We start from the raw sequence: 21,124 nt of genomic DNA on the forward strand, positions 1-21,124 counted from the left end.
GCTTGACTTTCCCCATCTTCCAACCTTGTGTGACATCTTCCTGTGGTGGTAAGGAAGCAAATACCTACAAGTAGAAAAAAATTTTTTTTTTTTTTTTTTCAAAATCGCTCATCTCTTACCATCTGGAGTAACAGGTAATTATAGCCGTACTAACATAGGTACAATGCTATTATTAGATTGTAACCATTTTCAACAATGAGTCTGTTTTTTGCTGAATTGAAACAATGAGAAACTTGTGACTAAATGTGATACTACGGACGCTCTCCTCCCTGGGAGTGTTAGGATGTGATTCATAAAATGGAAGAAGTCATCAGAAGTAAAACAGGTTAGAAATAATTCACCAAGGCACACAATGGTAATAGGATGAATACCCGGAAGTAGAATGGATAATCAGTTGGGAGTGGTTGAGTAAGACAAAAGATTTGGACATGGGATTTCCAATATAGAATTTAGAAATTTTGAGTTAGCTTAGAACAGTTTGCAGTATACGACAGTTAACTACTTTGCACACCTGGTAGAGTTTTAGCAGATACAGAAATGGACTGATCAATTTACCTACAAGATACCTTGATAATTAAAATTGCTTGGGGGTCCCTTAACACATGCACACACACTCGTGGCACACCTGATTTATACATGATTATATCAGAGTTGTGTTTTCTCTTGTGAGTTTGCGTTGTTTTATTTTTTTTATACTTGTGAACCATGGTTCGCACCCTTGGCAATCGCCAATTTTAAACATGACAGCATGAGCAGAATGAGAAGAAATGAAGACAAATAGAAAAAGGATGGTTGGTGAGAAGATCAACATGATCTTACATGGATACAAAAAAATTCTTGATGAACCATCCCCCTAAGTAATTCAATTTAAAAAGTTTCCACTACTTATGATTGCTACGCTATAATCACATCGACTAATCTGTACCCATTGACCCTTATCTTAAAGTGACCTCCAGGCCTTGATAAATGGTGACTCCTTTGTAAAAAAAAAAAAAATAAATAAAATAAAATGACTTTAACTTTAATAAATTTTCTTGGAAGATTTCCTTTCATATAAAGCACTAGCTGTATAAACCGGCGTTGCCAGGTTGAAACATATTTGCAAGCAAAGAGTTTAGTCACATATATGTAGGAACCGAATATCCTAACTTCTTGCGATTTTCCTGAAACTGAACCACGTGCTGGATTTATGAAACCATAAAACACATCTATTTTTGTATATGAAAATTAAGCAGTAAATAACTCTCATAGCTTAAAGGGAAAATAACACTTTTTGCTTAAATAAACTTACTTCCATTTATAAAAACAATAATAATTGAAAATAAATATAAGCTAAATTAACAATCAATTAAATAAATTAATTTAAATAATATTTCTAAATAGAACAATCAAAACAATTCTATTACAGCAAACAATTAATAACATGGAATTAATTATTAAAATAAATTTTCTTTAATGTAATATGCAAATGAGGTTACTTTTTAAATGTAGATTTCCTTTGAATAAATAGTATATATAGAAATCATTCTCGAACAAAAAGTGTGTAAACGTATGAAAATTAATTTATGAAACAGTGTATTTTTTGTACATACAGGGTGGAACAATAAGTGTCTAAAGAAAGCAATACTACAGCTTTATTTTAAAACTTTTATTCAGGTAACTTGATTGTGTAGTAGAGCTGACATCTATTCAATGTAGCCACCTTCAGCCTCAATCACTGCCTAGATACAGGTCCGGAACTAGTAGCATACTCGACAGATGGGGGCAATCAGGCTGGCTTTGGTGTTGTGGGAGGTCATATTGGTGATGTTCTCGATGTATGACCAAACGAAGCAGTCCAGCGGGTTCAGGTCAGGGGAGGAAGGGGGCAGCGAAAGCAGAGTACAAGCACTCATAGCACTCCTTTTAAAACCAAGCCTGTGTCTCTTTGGACTTGTGGGCCAACCGGCACTGAGTCGTGCTGTCACACCAGGGGGTCTGCCAGTGGCCACCTGACTGCATCAGGGGATCACCACACTCTGTAGCACATCCAGGTATACCTTAGTGTTGACTTTCAAGCCGACTTTGAAGATGTGAGGTGGAATGATGTGCCCCTCACTTGAAACCACACCAAAGACCATAACAGAGGCTGAAAACGTTGTTTTCATCACCTTGGATACATTCTTGTTATTCAGTGCAATGCATTTGGTGGGGGTGCTGGCAATGGTCCTGTTGTCATAACTTGGATCAGTAGAGAGCATGAGTTGTACAGTGGCGCATCTCTGATCTCGCTCATTCAATATTGTGTCACTTTTAGAAATGATAGAAGGCTCCTATCGTTCTTAAGATTTGTACACAACTAGCCAATTAGTAGATGATCTGCAACAAAAGAGAAAACCGGTTTTTATCAAACGGAAATGGAATCATGCCATCTCTTCCAGGGCGACAATTTTATCGTTCCATCTTGTGTTAATGAAATTGGGAACTAACAAGCAGACAGGATTACGATATTGTTATAATAGATTAGATTATGAGAAAACCTTTTTTAAATATTTCTATTCCCATGTACACTCCATTAATATGTAAGACAAATATCCATTCATTTGCATATTAACTTAGTAATAACAAAGTTATTCTAGGCCATCGCTGTTCTGAACTTGAACATAACCCATAGATCAATGCTGTAAATCATTTAATCAGAGAGACGGGGAAATCGCTCTTTATAAAGACAATGACTAAAAAGTCGTTAATCAAGATTCCTGTAATATTTAATGAATTTTCTTGGAAGCTAAATATTATTTAATGCTAATTCCATGGCAAAATTGATATGTAGATTACTAAATCTCAGGATGTTAGCCCAAGCATAAAACAGTTGCATATTAAAATACAAAAGAATTAAAATAACAAAAATGTTAGGTGCTGGAAATGTGAACTAGATTAAAACATATTTGATGACACCATTGCGTGTGTGCACACACACACACACACACACACATATAAATATACTAGCAGGAAGACCCAATGTTGCCCTGTTGCCCGTGATTGAATGAGGATCAACAAATGTTTCACCCTCCCATATTTTAGTGCCATATATTTTATTGTAATCGAAATCAGTGAAATTGACCATTTTTCAATCAAACCAATTAATTGCCTGCTCTAGTTGGGGACCCCACCCTAATGCACCAAAAAGAAGCTTCACATGCCTCTCTGCAGTAACTTAGTCCAATAAAACTTCTCAAATGCACTTGTGATGTTAGGCTGTATAAGGTATTAACTTTAGTCAGAATCACCTATTCCTTCTTTTCATTGTTTTTCTTTTATTATCGATACTTATCAAAGACATTCTGATACAAAACTTATCTAAGAACATTACCAGGAACATAAAGTACATTTGTGTGAAATTTCAAAAAATAAATCTGCCCAGCTACTTAGGAGTGCAAAGGGAACAAACTCTCTCTCACACACACACACACACACACACACACACACACACACACACACACACACACACAAAGTTCTTTTTATATAATAGTAGTGATAAAGATATATATAAAAGTGACCTTGTCTGTATGAGGAACGGTCTCTACCAAACTCTTCTGTCAATTTTTTGTCTGCAGACTTGAAACTTGATATTTAGGTGATTTGGACGAGAATAATATGATAGCTTTTCTCCAAGAAACAAGATGGCCGCCCACAGAATATGAAAGTAACATCTTTGATATTTATAAAATTAGTTTAGGACATTTTCTGATGAGTCCATGGAAGGAAATATTCAATGTTGACATAAAAATATTGATTGTTGCCTATGAATGAAACTGATTCGTAAAATGTACTGAAGTATTTTATTTTGGAAGAATGATTGGTAAGATGAATAAAACCTTGGACTTTTAAATATAGCAAAATTGTTGTCAATTCATATATGCTCCAGTGGTACATTTAACAAACTTAGTTTCTGAGTAAAAAAAAAAAGATAATAATCATAAAAGTATGCTTTTTCTAAAAATCTTCCTGCGGTTTCCTTAATGTTTATCCAATGAAAGTCTAGTGTTATAAAATAGTGCTCAATAACGGACAGAGCTGTATTATTGTATAATTTTCCTACATACAAACATATTTGGCTCCAGAAGTGCATACATGTTTCAACTGTGATTTCCTAATAAATCCAGCTACATCAGGACACTAGTCTGAACTGGTTTTAAATGTAAATGTACAGAGTTCTTCTTTTTTTTTTTTTTTTTTTTTTTTTTTAACTTTTTTTCTTACATTTCAACAAACCTAAAACTGCACTTTAGAATTTATTACTTGATAATAGATTTGCATGAAGATTTTTCTATAGTTAAACCTATGTTATGATTAGATGATATTTGCCAAAATAGCGTAAGACTTCTCTTTCTTCCCGTTCTCCAGTTCCCCTGCTTCCCCCCCCCACCAAAAGTTTGAATAAAGAACTCTATAACTTGTATTATTATGGCCTTACGCCAGTAGATAATTATCTTAAGTAATTATCTGAAGTAAAGGTCATTGATTACCCGACAAGGGTGTTGAGACCATATGTCAAGGTTTGACCATCTTCCTTCGAAGAGTGTTAAATGGTATTAGTTATATGTTCATTAAAATACATACACACACACACATACCTACACACACACACACACACACATATATATATATATATATATATATATATATATATATATACATATATATATATATATATATACATGGAAGGGCAGAATCACTGATTCAGTAGGAAAATTGGTAGTGGAATAGGTCCTGGTGGTTCTTCCATTTCTTTGCGAGGCAAGACTTAAAGGCAATAACTGAAAGAGGATTAACAGTGTGAAAACTTAGCCCATTCCAGACAGGAGTAACTCTGCTAGAGAAGAACTGTCCACAAGAGCAGGATGATGTTGCATCTGCATCTTTAGATTGTGTCCCCTCGTGGATGGATTGAGGGCTGGAGCGAACAAGCTATTGCCACGTATGGTGCAAGGTCTATTATAGATGTTGTCGAAACCCCTTATTATCTTGTAGGCCTGTATTATGTCAATGCGTTTTCTGCGGAATTCAAGAGTAGGAAGATTGAGGTAGGCAAGGCATTTCGAGTAGGGCAAATTGGAAATGCCCTGTATAAGTTTTGTTGCTCTACGCTAGACCCATTCCAGGGCATCCTTTTCTCTTTTCAGTTTCGGGTACCAGACCACAGAGGCGTATTCCAAGTGTGGGCAGATTAGGGACTTGTAGAGAAGCAAGAAAGATGTTGTGCCCAGATCTGTAAAAGTATGTTTGATGGTTCCGAGAACCCGATTTGTCTTATTGACTTGAGTTTCAACATGCTTAGTGAAGGACAGCTTTTGGTCAATGATCACACCTAGATCCTTCTCCTCATTGGTCTCGTTCAGAGTGCAACACCTACCATCACTGTATCTCATGGTGTATGGATGTTTGGGATTGTTATTACCTAGATACATTGTTGTACATTTCTCAGGATGGAACCGCATACACATATTGTTTGCCCAGGATTGGAGATGATCCAAGTCACTCTGCAGACTGGAGTGTTGAGTAACCTGTGGGTTAGCAATGGCTTGAAAGATCTTGGTATCATCGGCAAACATGAGAACAAAACTTTCCAGCTTCATGAACAGTAGTGGGCCAAGAACGGAACCTTGTGGCCACCACTAGTCACATTCGCCCAATCAGAGCAAGCTCCATTAACTACAACTCTTTGTTTGCGGTGTGTGAGGAAACAACGAACCCACTGTAGGGTATATTTCCTCAGATCCCGAAGGTACTCAGTTGTGTAAGAAGTCCCTCATGTGGGACGGTGTCAAAGGCCTTAGTGTAATCCAGTAAGATAACATCAACTGGTATATTATGACTCAATGCCTCTGTCCAAATGTCTAGTGATAGTTGATTTGCCAGTAGTAAATCTGTGTTGTTCACAAAGTAAGTTCTTTTTCTTGAGGTGGTCGGTAATGTCCTCAGATATTAGCTGCACCATGATCTTGCAAACAACTGATGTGAGAGAGACTGGTTTGTAATTTGCCGAGTTCGACTTGTCACCTTTCTTAAAAATAGGGGTTACAGTGGTAGACTTCCATTGACAAGGTACATATCCATTGACAAGACTGACATTGAACAGGATGCATAGGGGAGTAGTGAAAATGTGGGCCAGTTCTTTGAGGATCCGCGGGTGTATACGGTCTGGCTCTGGTGATTTGTTAGTCCTGATAGATTGCAGTTTTTTTAGAACCTTCTCTTAAGTTCTGAATCTATATGCTTGGGCGTGAATGATGGAAGATAAGATGTATCCTCTTTCGTGAAGACATTGCAGTACTGTTTATTCAGTACATTGGCTTTATCCTTATCATCGCAGGCAAGTGATCCATCTTCTTTACGTAGATCTGGGATACTACGCCTGGTTGCTCTCCTGCTATTTACATAGTTCTAGAAAGCTTTATTGTTGGAACATGTCTCTCTGGCTAATTTGGACTCAGTCTTTCCTGGCTTTTCTACTTGTGTGTGAAGCCTCATTCCTGGCTAAGCTATACCTCTGGTAATCATGGCTGCCTTTTGTGTTAAGGTAGCGGATCCAGAAGCGATGTTTTTTTTTTAATTTTATGAAGAGCAGCACTGTTCATCCACAGGGTTTTTTTCTTAATAGTGCATTGATCCTTGTAGGTGTGCATTTTTCTATAGCATCTATAATAGATGATTCCAAAAGGTCAGCAATTTCTTGTGCAGTTTTGTCTCTTAGTATGTCCTACCAGTTCAAGTCCAGCATAGTTCTCATGGCATTATAATCTGCTTTATCATAGATGTAGCAGGTCTTGCTCGGGCGAGTATACTGATGATCAAATGAGAATATAAATGAAATACCCGCATGATCACTTGCTCCCAAAGGATCCAGGGTTTTTAACCACGCAACCATTTCAAACTTATTGCTAAATATAAGGTCATCACATGTGGGGGTTTGGTTTTGCCTGAACCTGGTGGGTTCGGTAACATGTTGCAGGAAGTAGGTATCCCTGATACATTCTACAAATCTAGAAGGTGGGCTACTGGGATTGACATTCTTGGGGATTTCAGGCATGGGAGTCCAGTTGATAGTGGGATGATTAAAATCGCCTGCTAGAAGTTTATAAGAACAATTCATGAAAAATGCCCAAGAAAGAATCCTGTGTAGGTCTTCATCCAATGGGATAGCCATTGCTGAGCTGCCACTTCTATAGAGACTACCAACCAACAACTCTGCATTATTCCTTCCCCTGATGGTGATCCAGGTATGATCCTTATATGAAGTGCAGAAATCTGGATATATCTGCTTGGCATTGAGTAAGGATTTGGTATAGATGCAGGTTCCCCGGATATTGGTTACAAGCAAGTCACTAGTGAAAAGATCGTAGCCAGTAATGTTCATTGTAGGTATATCTGGTATATGCCCCATTTTTGGTTTGATTTCCGTAAGGATTATAATGTCGTAAGCGTTAGTGTGAGTTAGAAGTGTAAGCTCATTGTCTTTGCTCATCAAAGAATTATCCACATTGGTGTAATATATTGAAAGGTTGTCTATAGTGCATGCAGTCAGAGATTGTTGCCTTGAAGACACATTTATGCTATTAGAGTTTGTTGAAGTAATATGGGATCTGGATTCGGAGCTTGCTCTACAATCTTGTTCTGTTTGATGACCCAATGCTTGGTGGGGTTTTCGTATCTTACCTTCATGAGCTGGGCTTGCAAGTTTTTTTAGGCAAGCTGCTGATTCTTGGTTAGATCTGGTTTTATGTAGATTCTGTTGTAATCTTGTTGGCACTCTTGTGTAATTCCTTGGCCTTTGCCAGTATTTGTTTCTTTTTACCAAGCGACTCCAGCTCAACTTTCAATAGTCTCCTTTTTCCACTTCTGGAAGGTCCTAGACAGGTACCTTTGCTTATTTTAACTTTTATTTTAAATTCTTCTTTGATCATCTCTTGGACTGCTTGGATGTCCTCATCTGGAGTGTCTGGTTCCGGGAAGTTAAAAACAATCAGATTGAGTTTCCTTTGTTCAATGTCCTCGAGCTCCTTCAAACCCTCTCTACGGCTCCTTGTGTCATAATGTGGAAGGATGCAGATTCTCGTGAGTTCTGTTACCCTCTCCTCCATATTTTTGATTGTCGCAGACATCTCTGCATTGGCATCTACATGTCTCTGTTCCATATTGGCCAACTCCCAAATGCCGGTGGGATTCTTGGTTATGGTTCGAGCCTGTTCCTCCATTCAAGCAAGCCTACCCTCCAACTCACATTTAAGGCTTTCGATGTTCTGGTCAGCCATTGTTATTTGTTAAACAAACAATCGATGGACAAGGGGACGCACATGGTGACACACATGGGAACATGCTGGTCATTAATACACGCATGTGCTTTATCACCGGTAATCAATTACAATAAAAGTTTTGTACATATGCGTTTATCTGGTTCTTATTCTTTCCATTATTACCCCCCCCCCCCGTGTACGGTGGTTGGTCCATGTCGTTAGATTGTTCAGTGGTTTTAATTTTCTGTTAACTCCACACGAATAAACTCCATGCACAAAAACACAAAGAGGCTTTGCTTTCATTAATAAAAAGTTTCTTTTAAAAGCAGGAGACGTGAATTATTCCTAATAATAAATGATATAATAATATAATAACCTATAAACTACAATAAATTCTTTTCTTACTGAAGTTTGTTGACGGACAGCAATCTTGAAGAAATTCACATTTTGCCTCTACATACCCCGATAATGACGGCCAGTATGCGAGCCTACTAGACCTTTTTCTCACAACTTGCCCTGAACTATGTTCAGTTTCTGTTCTGTCGCCTCTTGGATCTTCCGACCACTCTGTTGTATCAATTAAGATAAAAATGAAATGTAATAAGTCCCCAGACGTACCTCTTCATCGTACAGTATATCGATACACTAAGGCTGACTGGGATAGCTTCCGTACATTTATATCTGATCTACCTCTGCATTCCATGTTTAAAAAGGATGTGTCCTCTATAGTATTAGACCTAACTGAATGGTTAATTGTAGGTATTGACCATTTCATACCCTCTAAAAAGTTTCAGCAAAAACCTAACAGCCAGCCATGGTTCTCTCCAGAATGTGCTGCTGCCATTGCGCACAGAAATCACTTTTTCCACTGCTTCAAACGTAATAGATGTATGGAAACTAAAGCCGTTTTCAGGACTGCCAGCAACCATTGTAAGAAAGTAATAAGGAACGCAAGAGTGTTGTATGCTCAATCTGTTAAGTCCAAAGTAGCTGAGCAGCGGCTTGGTTCCCACCAGTTTTGGCAAATAGCAAACAGAATCCTGAACAGAAGCGTGTGCTCCATCCCAACTATTATCAATGGACCTGAGGTAATCTCGTCAGCATCAGACAAAGCCAAACTCTTTATCAAGAACTTTGCAGCTAATTCTACCCTTTGCGACCAAGACCGCCAACCCCCAATATTTCCTCCTGTATCAGAAAACACGCTATGTGATATACGTATATCTGTACGTGATGTTGCGAAGCTAATCAAAAACCTTGATTCGAGTAAAGCAACTGGCCCTGATGGTATTCCAATTATAGTACTCAAAAAACTTCAACCTGAATTAGCGCCCATACTTACAAAACTGTTTAAACGTTGTCTTAAGGAGAATAGTTTCCCATCTCCCTGGAAAATCTCATCAGTATGCCCTGTATTTAAGAATTCAGGTGATCGCTCATCCCCCTCTCAGTACAGGCCAATAAGTCCTCTGTGCGTCATGAGTAAGTTGCTAGAATCTGTGTTAAATACAGAAGTAATCAAACATCTCAACAAAAATAACCTTTTTAGTGACACTCAATATGGTTTCCGTTCTGCTAGATCTACAGCAGATGTCCTTACAGTTATATCGCATATGATTAGAAAATCTCTCGACGGTGGCAATCTTTCTAGGGCAATTGCTCTTGACATATCTAAAGCCTTTGATAGGGTATGGCATAAAGGTTTACTTCATAAGATCGCTAGCTATGGTATAGCTGGAAAAGTCTTCTCAATTATTAAATCATATCTTTCTGATAGGTTCATAAGAGTAGTAGTTGAGGGGCAAAAATCAGAAGCTCACAGTATTAATGCCGGTGTCCCTCAGGGATCCATCCTGGGCCCAACTCTTTTCCTGATCTACATTAATGATCTTCCAAATCATATCCTTACATCATTTGTAGACATTTATGCTGACGACACTACCATTTATGGTACCACATCTAAGACAGTAAACGACCAAGTTCTCTCCAATTCTCTCTCCTCTGATCTTGAGCACGTAGTACAATGGGGAAAGGAGTGGCTGGTTACTTTTAATGCATCTAAAACCAAGCTTCTCTCTAATCCACATTTGTCATCAATTGAAATGAATGGCTCTCGTCTTCAGGAGGCCTCAAGTTTTGACAAGCTTCTGGGCTTGACCATTACTCCTGATCTTAAATGGAACACGTATATCAAATCTGTTGCCAAGGCCGCTGGAAAAATGGTGTGATCTTTCTATCGATCCAGTAGATATCTCACTGCTGATGCTATTCTCTACCTATATAAGAGCCAGGTACGTCCAAGGATGGAATACTGTTGCCACATCTGGGCAGGAGCTGCTAGAAAGGACTTGTCCTGCCTTGATAGAGTTCAAAATAGACTTCGTAGCCTCGTAGGAGATGTCCTTTTCTCCTCCTTGCAACCTCTATCTCACAGAAGAGATGTTGCGAGTTTGTCTCTGATGTATCGTTATTTTCATGGAAAGTGTTCAACTGAGCTTCAATCTATGGTCCCCCCTCGCCAAACTTTCACAAGAAACACTCGTCTAGCTGTAAACACTATCAATAATTTCCCCCACTCTTTATCTGTGCCTAAACCTAAACGTAGATTCCATGAACAAAGCTTCTTTCTTAGAACTGCACGCCTGTGGAATTGTCTTTCGCTTTCCTGCTTTCCGGCTGACTACTATATGGTTGTGTTCAAGTCTAAAGTAAATAAGTTCTTGATGAGCCGTTCCATATAAGTTATTAAATTTACCAAATTTTCATTACTAATGATTACTATATTGACCAATTTCTACTGTACACTCTTTAACCCTTATCCTTGAGTGGCCTCTGGGCCTTGATAATGTGGTGATGCCTTTGTAAAAAAAAAAAAAAAAAAAAAAAAAACATTTTTGGCGTCCAGACATCAACTACCCAAAACACTGTTTCAAAGTCGAATCAGATGAACACGTGATCAAAGTTCTTACATCACCAAGCACCTGTGCTAACTTGTTTTGTCTGTAGAATCAACCTCTGACCTTTATTTGCTGACTTCGCTGGGTGCCCGAGTATATTTTGCTTGTCGCTATGATGTACTAGAAAATGTACTTAAACGAAATTTACAAAAATGTTGAGTTTCCATGATTCCTGTATGAGGCCATCTCTGGTATTATACCTCGTGCAAGCAGGGAGCAAGAAAGTTCCACTTACAAATTGTAGCTAATACAGAGAGATCAGTTGTGGGAAACATTAGATTCTCTGATCAAAACACAGAGACTATAACAACTTTGAACTCTCTGGTTACTGCCAATATGGAGACTAAAATAGCGCTAAGTTACAAGCTGGCATAACACCACTGGACAATCTAACGACATGGACCAACCACCGTACACGGGGGAGGGGGTAATAATGGAAAGAATAAGAACCAGATAAACGCATATGTACAAAACTTTTATTGTAATTGATTACCGGTGATAAAGCACATGCGTGTATTAATGACCAGCATGTTCCCATGTGTGTCACCATGTGCGTCCCCTTGTCCATCGATTGTTTGTTTAACACTATTAAACATTCTTCTTATTGTTATCGAACTGTTACATTTGCATTTGTAACTAGTTCATTTGTAATCAGTTAAGACTAGTGGCCTGATGACGCTGGATTTTGAAAGAAATCATAGCTAAAACAAGTATTTACATATGTAGCCAATAATGTTTGTACAAATAAAGAAAATTACACGCACACACATATATATATATATTATATATAATAAAAATTACAATTAAATTTACCAAAATGATCCAAGATGGTAAAACTAAAGTATATTATAAATATTAAAGAATTAATATTTATAAAGTAATCTCAACCAGATGTAAAAGCTCGATAAAACCAAATAGGAGATAGAGCTTATAATACCATATATTTCACCAGACTATCCATTCACATGAAATCACCTTTTTCTTCACCATATTCCCTCTGCTTCACTTTTTCTTATCAAGTAAGATCTTTGAATTACTTGCAGTTTCATCAAATACTTTTGTATGCAAAATCCGATCCCGCATTTTGCTAATTCCTACCCTCTGATGAGAAGGAAAGTATTTCTTGGAAACTCCGCGGAATAAGGACTATCCACTTATTTAGTGTTTCCTTTTCAGAGTAAATATGTTAATTCTTTTTCAAAGTGTTTTTTAACATGTTTTATTAACTATTTGCTCTTATATATATATATATCACGTGCAGAAAGATTTTAACATGTTTTATTAACTATTTGCTCTTATATATATATATGTCACGTGCAGAAAGATTAAAGGAGAAAATGGGATGAGGGTATTTCTTAGTTCCAACTTTCATTTAAACTATTCATGCATAAAGCAGTGTTTTCACAGAAAACATAAAAGAAAAGACAAAATGTAACATAAACAAAAAGATGATTACAAACCTGGGGGAACGAAAGCTTTCGGAAATGGGCCAGATTGGCAATATTCTTTGGACTTGTCAGCTAAAAGCAATTTTAAACTAGTAGCCATACTCGGTGTTGTAATAAAGGTGGGGGTGGGGTGAATAAGTACTTTTGCTCCGCATCTCCTATAACTATTTTTATTTTTACAATTTTCATAAATTTCAAATGATGAATAAAATAAAATGTCTTTGCTGTTCATAGATATTCGGTACAAATGCAAATCTCACAATATTATTGTAAAAAAAAAAAATATTCCCATGTGTTTATTTTATTTTATTTATTTACTGTTTTGCTGTTTTTTGTTGTTTTTTTTTTAACTTTTTTATATCGTTTTTCACTTGTAACTTTTGTTTACTCCCAACCCTGTGGACTAAATAAATCCTTTTAGTGATATTATTCACTAAGACATTAACATGAACAACAAAACAAACAACATAATGCATAACACTTTATCTAAAGAATCCAAATAACACAAATGATTGAAACTGGTTCAAATTCGATCAATATTTTCATCTTAATACTATTCTCACAACGTTTTAGCCGATGTAACCTCTGACATCCTTCAGATTTAGTTTGTTAAACTCAGGCATCTTTCTGTCAATCTCAGGGAATCTATACAAAATTTTAAACAGAACCTTTTATTTAATTCATGGAGTTAGTATGCTCTTATTCTGTTAGCCAAGACGGATTAAAAGTCTCAAGTAATTCAAAATTGTATTCTTAGTATCGTCTGCACATTGAGGATTGAACCATCAACCTCCAGAAGAGTGTCGCTTAGAACCGAATTTTATTTTTTACTTTATCTTATTTTACAGACAATTCTAGTATGAATTTTCAAAGCCTTAAATCTATTCTTGTTTTTAGGTGTGCGGTCTTACTATTTATCATTGTAGATCACTAATTATTACTTCAGATTATATATATATTGCTTTTTATAATGGTGATTTTATGTATTATAATTAATGGTTCCTGTATTGTATCAAATTCTATACTTGGTCAATTCGAGTAAGTCATCGTTGCCCAACATATGTGCTGCTTTTTTGAGGTGTCTTATTCACCCCCATTCTTCTGTCTATAATTTTTACTTCATACCGTAAGAGTAGATTGTTTCCCTTTTCTCTCTATATGTTACCAGCCATATTTGACTTTTCAATATCTCCACATATTATGGCTTTCCTGTGTTTTAACCTTATTTTTAGTACAGTAGAACCCTGAGATACGGTGGCCCTATGATATGGGTTTTTCAGGTTACGATGTGGAATACGATGTTTTCCATCCCCTGGTTACGGTATTTGCCTCGCCTTACAGTGTTATTTATAATGCTATATGATTATATACTGTACTGTGTTTTGTTAATAATTTTTAATGCTGTATCCAGGGTTCTACTGTAGATGGCATATCTTGCATTTATTTTTCCACACTTACATGGAATCGCATGCACACAATTCTTAGTCATGACTTTTTCTGTAGAAAGCTTAATTTGCATAAAATGCTTTTGGAGAAGTCTTTAATACTGCCTTGATGTCATATGGATTAAATATTCTTTAAATTTTTTTTGATAAGTCTTTCATGTATAGTATACAAACTGTAGTGAGTTTTCAGGTGGTGTCCTTTGGTGTTTGGTCTAGATTTCTTAGAGCTGATGTTATGCTTTCTGGATAGTTGTTCAGTGGATGGCTTCTCTTAAACTATCCATCTCTTCTTGATATTAATGTTACTACATAATGATTTTGTTCAATATTGTAAGCAATTTACGATTCCTTTTTTTTATATATGGATGTTGGGAGTTGAAGTTTACATATTTTCAGCGAAAAATGGTTTTCGATTTACAAATGACCTAAACTTTGAGATATTGCAGAAAAATTCAATTTACAAATGACCTAAATTTTGAGATATTGCAGAAAAATTCAATTTACAAATGACCTAAATTTTGAGATATTGCAGAAAAATTCAATTTACAAATGACCTAAACTTTGAGATATTGCAGAAAAATTCAATTTACAAATGACCTAAATTTTGAGATATTGCAGAAAAATTCAATTTACAAATGACCTAAACTTTGAGATATTGCAGAAAAATTCAATTTACAAATGACCTAAACTTTGAGATATTGCAGAAAAATTCAATTTACAAATGACCTAAACTTTGAGATATTGCAGAAAAATTCAATTTACAAATGACCTAAATTTTGAGATATTGCAGAAAAATTCAATTTACAAATGACCTAAACTTTGAGATATTGCAGAAAAATTCAATTTACAAATGACCTAAATTTTGAGATATTGCAGAAAAATTCAATTTACAAATGACCTAAACTTTGAGATATTGCAGAAAAATTCAATTTACAAATGACCTAAATTTTGAGATATTGCAGAAAAATTCAATTTACAAATGACCTAAACTTTGAGATATTGCAGAAAAATTCAATTTACAAATGACCTAAACTTTGAGATATTGCAGAAAAATTCAATTTACAAATGACCTAAACTTTGAGATATTGCAGAAAAATTCAATTTACAAATGACCTAAACTTTGAGATATTGCAGAAAAATTCAATTTACAAATGACCTAAATTTTGAGATATTGCAGAAAAATTCAATTTACAAATGACCTAAATTTTGAGATATTGCAGAAAAATTCAATTTACAAATGACCTAAACTTTGAGATATTGCAGAAAAATTCAATTTACAAATGACCTAAACTTTGAGATATTGCAGAAAAATTCAATTTACAAATGACCTAAACTTTGAGATATTGCAGAAAAATTCAATTTACAAATGACCTAAACTTTGAGATATTGCAGAAAAATTCAATTTACAAATGACCTAAACTTTGAGATATTGCAGAAAAATTCAATTTACAAATGACCTAAACTTTGAGATATTGCAGAAAAATTCAATTTACAAATGACCTAAACTTTGAGATATTGCAGAAAAATTCAATTTACAAATGACCTAAACTTTGAGATATTGCAGAAAAATTCAATTTACAAATGACCTAAATTTTGAGATATTGCAGAAAAATTCAATTTACAAATGACCTAAATTTTGAGATATTGCAGAAAAATTCAATTTACAAATGACCTAAACTTTGAGATATTGCAGAAAAATTCAATTTACAAATGACCTAAACTTTGAGATATTGCAGAAAAATTCAATTTACAAATGACCTAAACTTTGAGATATTGCAGAAAAATTCAATTTACAAATGACCTAAACTTTGAGATATTGCAGAAAAATTCAATTTACAAATGACCTAAACTTTGAGATATTGCAGAAAAATTCAATTTACAAATGACCTAAACTTTGAGATATTGCAGAAAAATTCAATTTACAAATGACCTAAACTTTGAGATATTGCAGAAAAATTCAATTTACAAATGACCTAAACTTTGAGATATTGCAGAAAAATTCAATTTACAAATGACCTAAACTTTGAGATATTGCAGAAAAATTCAATTTACAAATGACCTAAATTTTGAGATATTGCAGAAAAATTCAATTTACAAATGACCTACCTAAACTTTGAGATATTGCAGAAAAATTCAATTTACAAATGACCTAAATTTTGAGATATTGCAGAAAAATTCAATTTACAAATGACCTAAACTTTGAGATATTGCAGAAAAATTCAATTTACAAATGACCTAAATTTTGAGATATTGCAGAAAAATTCAATTTACAAATGACCTAAACTTTGAGATATTGCAGAAAAATCAAGAAGCAGAACGATGCCAAGTTCATCATCGTATTGTATTAATCCAAAGATTCTATTGTTGGCATTGGTATCCCTGATATTTTTGTAGTCGGAATTCCTTCTCAAAAGACATCAAGTACTTACGAGAGGGTTGACACAAGAAGGTTGACATCCTAAATAAAAGTGATATTTGTGGAACAAACTGGATTTGATCTTGGAACATCCAGGGTGTCAGTCCATGTCGTTAACTACTTGACCATCGTCAGCATTGAATGCCAATTGAATCAAGGATAGCATGACTACTGGAAAAATATCCAATTATATTATGTGTCTAGAATTTTCATACACTCTTTGAATTTTATCAGTGATACAAATTAGATAGGATTAGACACAAATTAAGATAGGCTTTTGAAAAATCAGTGCAGAAAAAGAGGTGCATTCTGGTCTATAAATATACTTGAACTGCCCTATCGGCATTCAGGCAATCCCCTTATCTTTATCTAGGACTGAACCGAACCATACCTTAGTCAGACAGACGATTGATTTAATTTTTCTCTTTTCTTTTTTTTTTTTTCTAGTTTTCTGCTGACTTTGCTGAAAAGGCCTTGTTTAAGAGTTTAATGGTACGTCTTTTAAAACTACCTAAAGATGACACAACACAGTCTATGGCGGATTTACTCACGGAAGAGTTCCTCAATGTGGACCACCAACTGCTGGAGATTGTCAAATCCACATTGGATATGTCGGGTATCATTTCTACAACATTGCTTTTTTTTCCCTAACATTCCTAAATCATTCGTTACCAAGACTAAAAGCTAATCAAAGATCAGGGTTAATGAAATGGATTAGTTATCAATTGAATTATGATGAATGTTATGAGAGGGTTGAAAATAAAGAATGAAATTAATAGAATTTGATTACTTATGAGAACTGTGTTTATTAACATTTCATTTGATGATCATCACGTTGCAGCCCTCAGGGGACGCATCTTGTAGTAATGTGCTGCATGGATGAGAATTTCCTAGAAAGAAACTCTATTCATAGAAATTACATTTTATGTTAGGTACATGAAAGGAGGAGGAAAAGTTCTTTGTAGTTGTAGAAAATCGACAACAATGTCATTTTTGGAAATTTGTACTCCGAAACCGGAATAACTCAGAGTTCTAGACTTTTTATAGATGTTTATAATTTAAGTGCAGTGCGCCAACCCAAAGAGTCACGGGGATGACCTTACAGGACCATGGGAACGTTTGCAGATCCACAGGTGCACTCGGGGGTGGAAGAACTTCCCTTGGAGTGATGTAGTTGGGTATGATTGGTCCAGGGAACAACCTGGTCTCACCCCTCCACTACGGCTTACGGACCAGATCCAGCCCGCTAAAGTCTGCCTGTAGAGTTCTTATGAAAAACATAAAAATATTCAGGAAAATTTTTTTAATGGAATAGTGTGAAAATAGTGTGATTTTTTTTTTTGTTTGAACAAAAAAAATTAATAAAAGTACGATGTTTTGAAAAACCGGTTTCACTAAAAAGCAAAGCCGTGTTTATTCAAATTGGCACTTATGGTAGCAATTAAAAGTAAAGAAAGTACAGAAAAGTCTGCATGATGTGCGTACACGTTACTGAATGAAGATGTCATATTCTAAAAATCACGTAATTTAATCAAGTAGTTTTTTATTATTCTAGAAAATCAAATTTTACGATTAAGCAAATCGTAGTTGGAACAGATACATTGAGATAATTGCCAAGGCTGCTGCAAAGAAAGTGGACTCTCTCTACCATGCTAAAGGGTTACTTACACTTGAGCTGGACATCAAGAAATTCGATGAAATAAATAAGGGGAGACAACTCCAATCAAAGTTGAGATGTCAAAATTCAGCCGAATGTTCAGTGAAGTTTAGTAGTAAAATCGCTAAAAATCATAAATTTTGATTTTCTTAGTTTAAAAAAGCTACTTGATCAATTTACTCAATTTTTGGAATATGACTTCCTTGTTCTGTAACAAGTACGTACATCATACAGACTTTTCTGTATTTTCTTTACTTTTAATTGTTGCTATAAGTGCCAATTTGAATAAGCACTGGCAAAGCTAATGAGCCAAACAGTTAAAACACCTCCAGGTCAGTTTTTTTTATTTTGGTCCGTGTATATTCACAAATAACATGAATTGGAACAAATATATTTAGGTAATTGCCAAGGCTGCTGTGAAGAAAGTAGGCTCTCTCTACTATACTAGGAAGTTACTTACGTTTGAGAGTATCCTGTATTTCTACAGTCACTATTCGCCGATGCATAGAATATTGTTGTCACATCTGGTGCATTTGCCACTAGTTTCTCACTCCTAGAAAGGGTTTGAAAAAGAGTCACCAAGTAGGTCCCACACTGTTGGTCAGACTGTAACCTCTGTCCTATTGCCAAAATGTGGCATCCCAATGCTTGTTTTACAAGTACTTTTATGGTAAATGCTCCGACAAGCTTAAAGCACTAGTTTCCCCTCAACGTAAATACTCTCGACAAGCAGCAAAATCTCACCCCTACGGTGTAGAGATCTCTAGATGCAGTAATGTCTTCTACTCAAATAGCTTCTCCTCTCAAACTGCTAGACTTTAGAATTCCCTCCCAGGCCCCTGCTTCCCTGACTGTACTGACATGCAGAAGTTCAAATGTAATGTGAACAGACATCTTGCTGCCCAACTCCCTGCATAGTATCCCTGCAAATCTGGTCTCAAATAGTAGCCCTTTATGATTTAGTGGCAATGTTCCTTGTTTGAGATGAAAAAACAGTAAAAAAACAAAAAAAAATTTTTTAAAAAGAGCCCTCTGTTCAAAAACTTCAGAGACTTGCATTCTGGTATCAAATTTATGGATCAATCTGACTTGAAGCGTTTTCACAATGAGTGATAATAAACACATGTTTTGCCTTAAAATTTGTTGTTTTTTTTACTTTTAATTTTTTTTGTTTTACTTAATTTCATTTCTTTTTTGGTCCCCTGACAAAAGGAGGGTGGACCTGTAAATTCATCCTTGTTCATTTGTCTGTCTGCACTTTTCTCAGTAACTACGCTTTGGAAATTTTTGAAATTTTGCACAGACATGATATGAGTAAAAAAAAGTAACAGAACAGATTTTCTGGGAAAATTCCGGTTGCTCCCCTAGGGGGGTGTCTTTCGGGTTAAAATGGCTAAAATTGACACTTTTGTGCTTATTAAAAAAAATTGATGCCTTGGATTTTTTAAAAACTTTCTACAAAGTTGTAACTAATTGATTTCTATATAATTTTGTTTGTCTGTACTTTGCAATAACTCTTGGGTGTGCCCCTGGGGCTCTTTTAGGGCCAATTAAAACACTCCATTTTTGGGACTATTTAACCATATTTGTCCAAAATTTTCTGTGTATGTATATTTAGCAGTTTTGCATGGTGCTGAACTCAAATTTAAATATGGCCTTGGGGATTTTGGGGGCTAAAATGCAAATAATGGACTTAGTCATTTCTTTTTTTTGCATGGTGCAAAACTCAAATTTACATATATTAAGGCCTAAAACTGCACCGTTTGTTCATTTTCACCAGGATTTGATGTCGCCTGGGGACTTTTGGAGTTAGATGGGAGGGGAGTGCAAATGCTGAACTTAGTCATTTTTTTTATGCCTCGTTCACTGTGCACTTGCAGGGGACCAAGCATGCTTCATTTTTTTTACTTTATTTTCTGGTCAAATCAAACAAAGCACATTTATAATTTTGCCTTTTCAAACTTTTTTCATTTGCAAAAAGTTTTACGAATTGAACTAGCCTAAAAATTTCAACCATATTTTGTTATAATTTAAACATCGTTTTATTTACAACACAATTTTTAAAAACTTAGTTGCAAAACTTTTTATTTAAAGAAAATCTATGAATAAACGAAACATTAAGACAAAATTAATTAAATTAAAAAAAAGTCTGTAATGAAAAAAGAATTGTAAATGTTTGTTTGTTTATTATTTAACCGAAATTAAATTAAAAAAAAAAAAAAAGAATTGGTGAATGTGTCTGGTTACTCATTTGATTGCTTTTTCTGCATCTCATTTATTCGGTTCTCTCTGTCGCTCTAAACACTTTCTCATATGCGAGGCTATTCTCTATCTCTACAAATCTACTATCAAACCTTGTATGGAGTATTGTTAGGGTTGCTGAATCTCTATCCAGGTTTGTATTACTATACACATAGATTCGAAAAAGTTGCCAAAAAAACACAACTATATACAAAATACTGTTAGAAACTCGCTCAATATATGTTACCATGACATAGGGTGGCATATTCGGTGAGTTGTTAACATTATTTTTTATAGTCTTTTATTTTTAATTCATTTTTCCAAACTTACTGTATTCAACAGAAAGTCCAGCGCCATTTTTAATTTTCTACTGTATGTTTTTCGAGCTGAATAAACATGTTACATTAAATAAAAACACTAAAAAATTATCCAGTTAGGTAGAAAAGTAACTTATCTTACCTTTGATAACATTTATTTGTTATATATTTGTTTTTTGACAACTTTTCATATCTATATGTGCAGTAATACAAACCCCTCTGTCCCATTTGAGAGGTTTTGATAAAGTGTGGAAACATATCGTTCATTTTTATGGCACCACCTTCTCTTCTCCGCAACCTCTCTTAAAGACGTGATAGTACTAGTCAGTTTTTACTATAAATACTATTATAGCATGTATTCTTCAGA

At 35.1% G+C, this 21,124-nt stretch overlaps 1 protein-coding gene across 1 annotated transcript in view; it reads left to right on the top strand.

The window, feature by feature from the left end:
* The window catches only part of LOC145287820 (protein phosphatase 1L-like), a 138,355-nt gene that overhangs the window by 106,856 nt on the left and 10,375 nt on the right, over window positions 1-21,124 (top strand). Inside the window, exon 2 of the mRNA XM_080135682.1 lies at window positions 16,990-17,158. Within this exon, the coding sequence (XP_079991808.1) occupies window positions 16,990-17,158 (169 nt within the window). The remainder of the gene's footprint in view (window positions 1-16,989; window positions 17,159-21,124) is intronic.

Source organism: Euprymna scolopes, chromosome 11 (assembly GCF_053919585.1).
Source record: "Euprymna scolopes isolate OS-2025 chromosome 11, ASM5391958v1, whole genome shotgun sequence".
NCBI lineage: Eukaryota > Metazoa > Mollusca > Cephalopoda > Sepiida > Sepiolidae > Euprymna > Euprymna scolopes.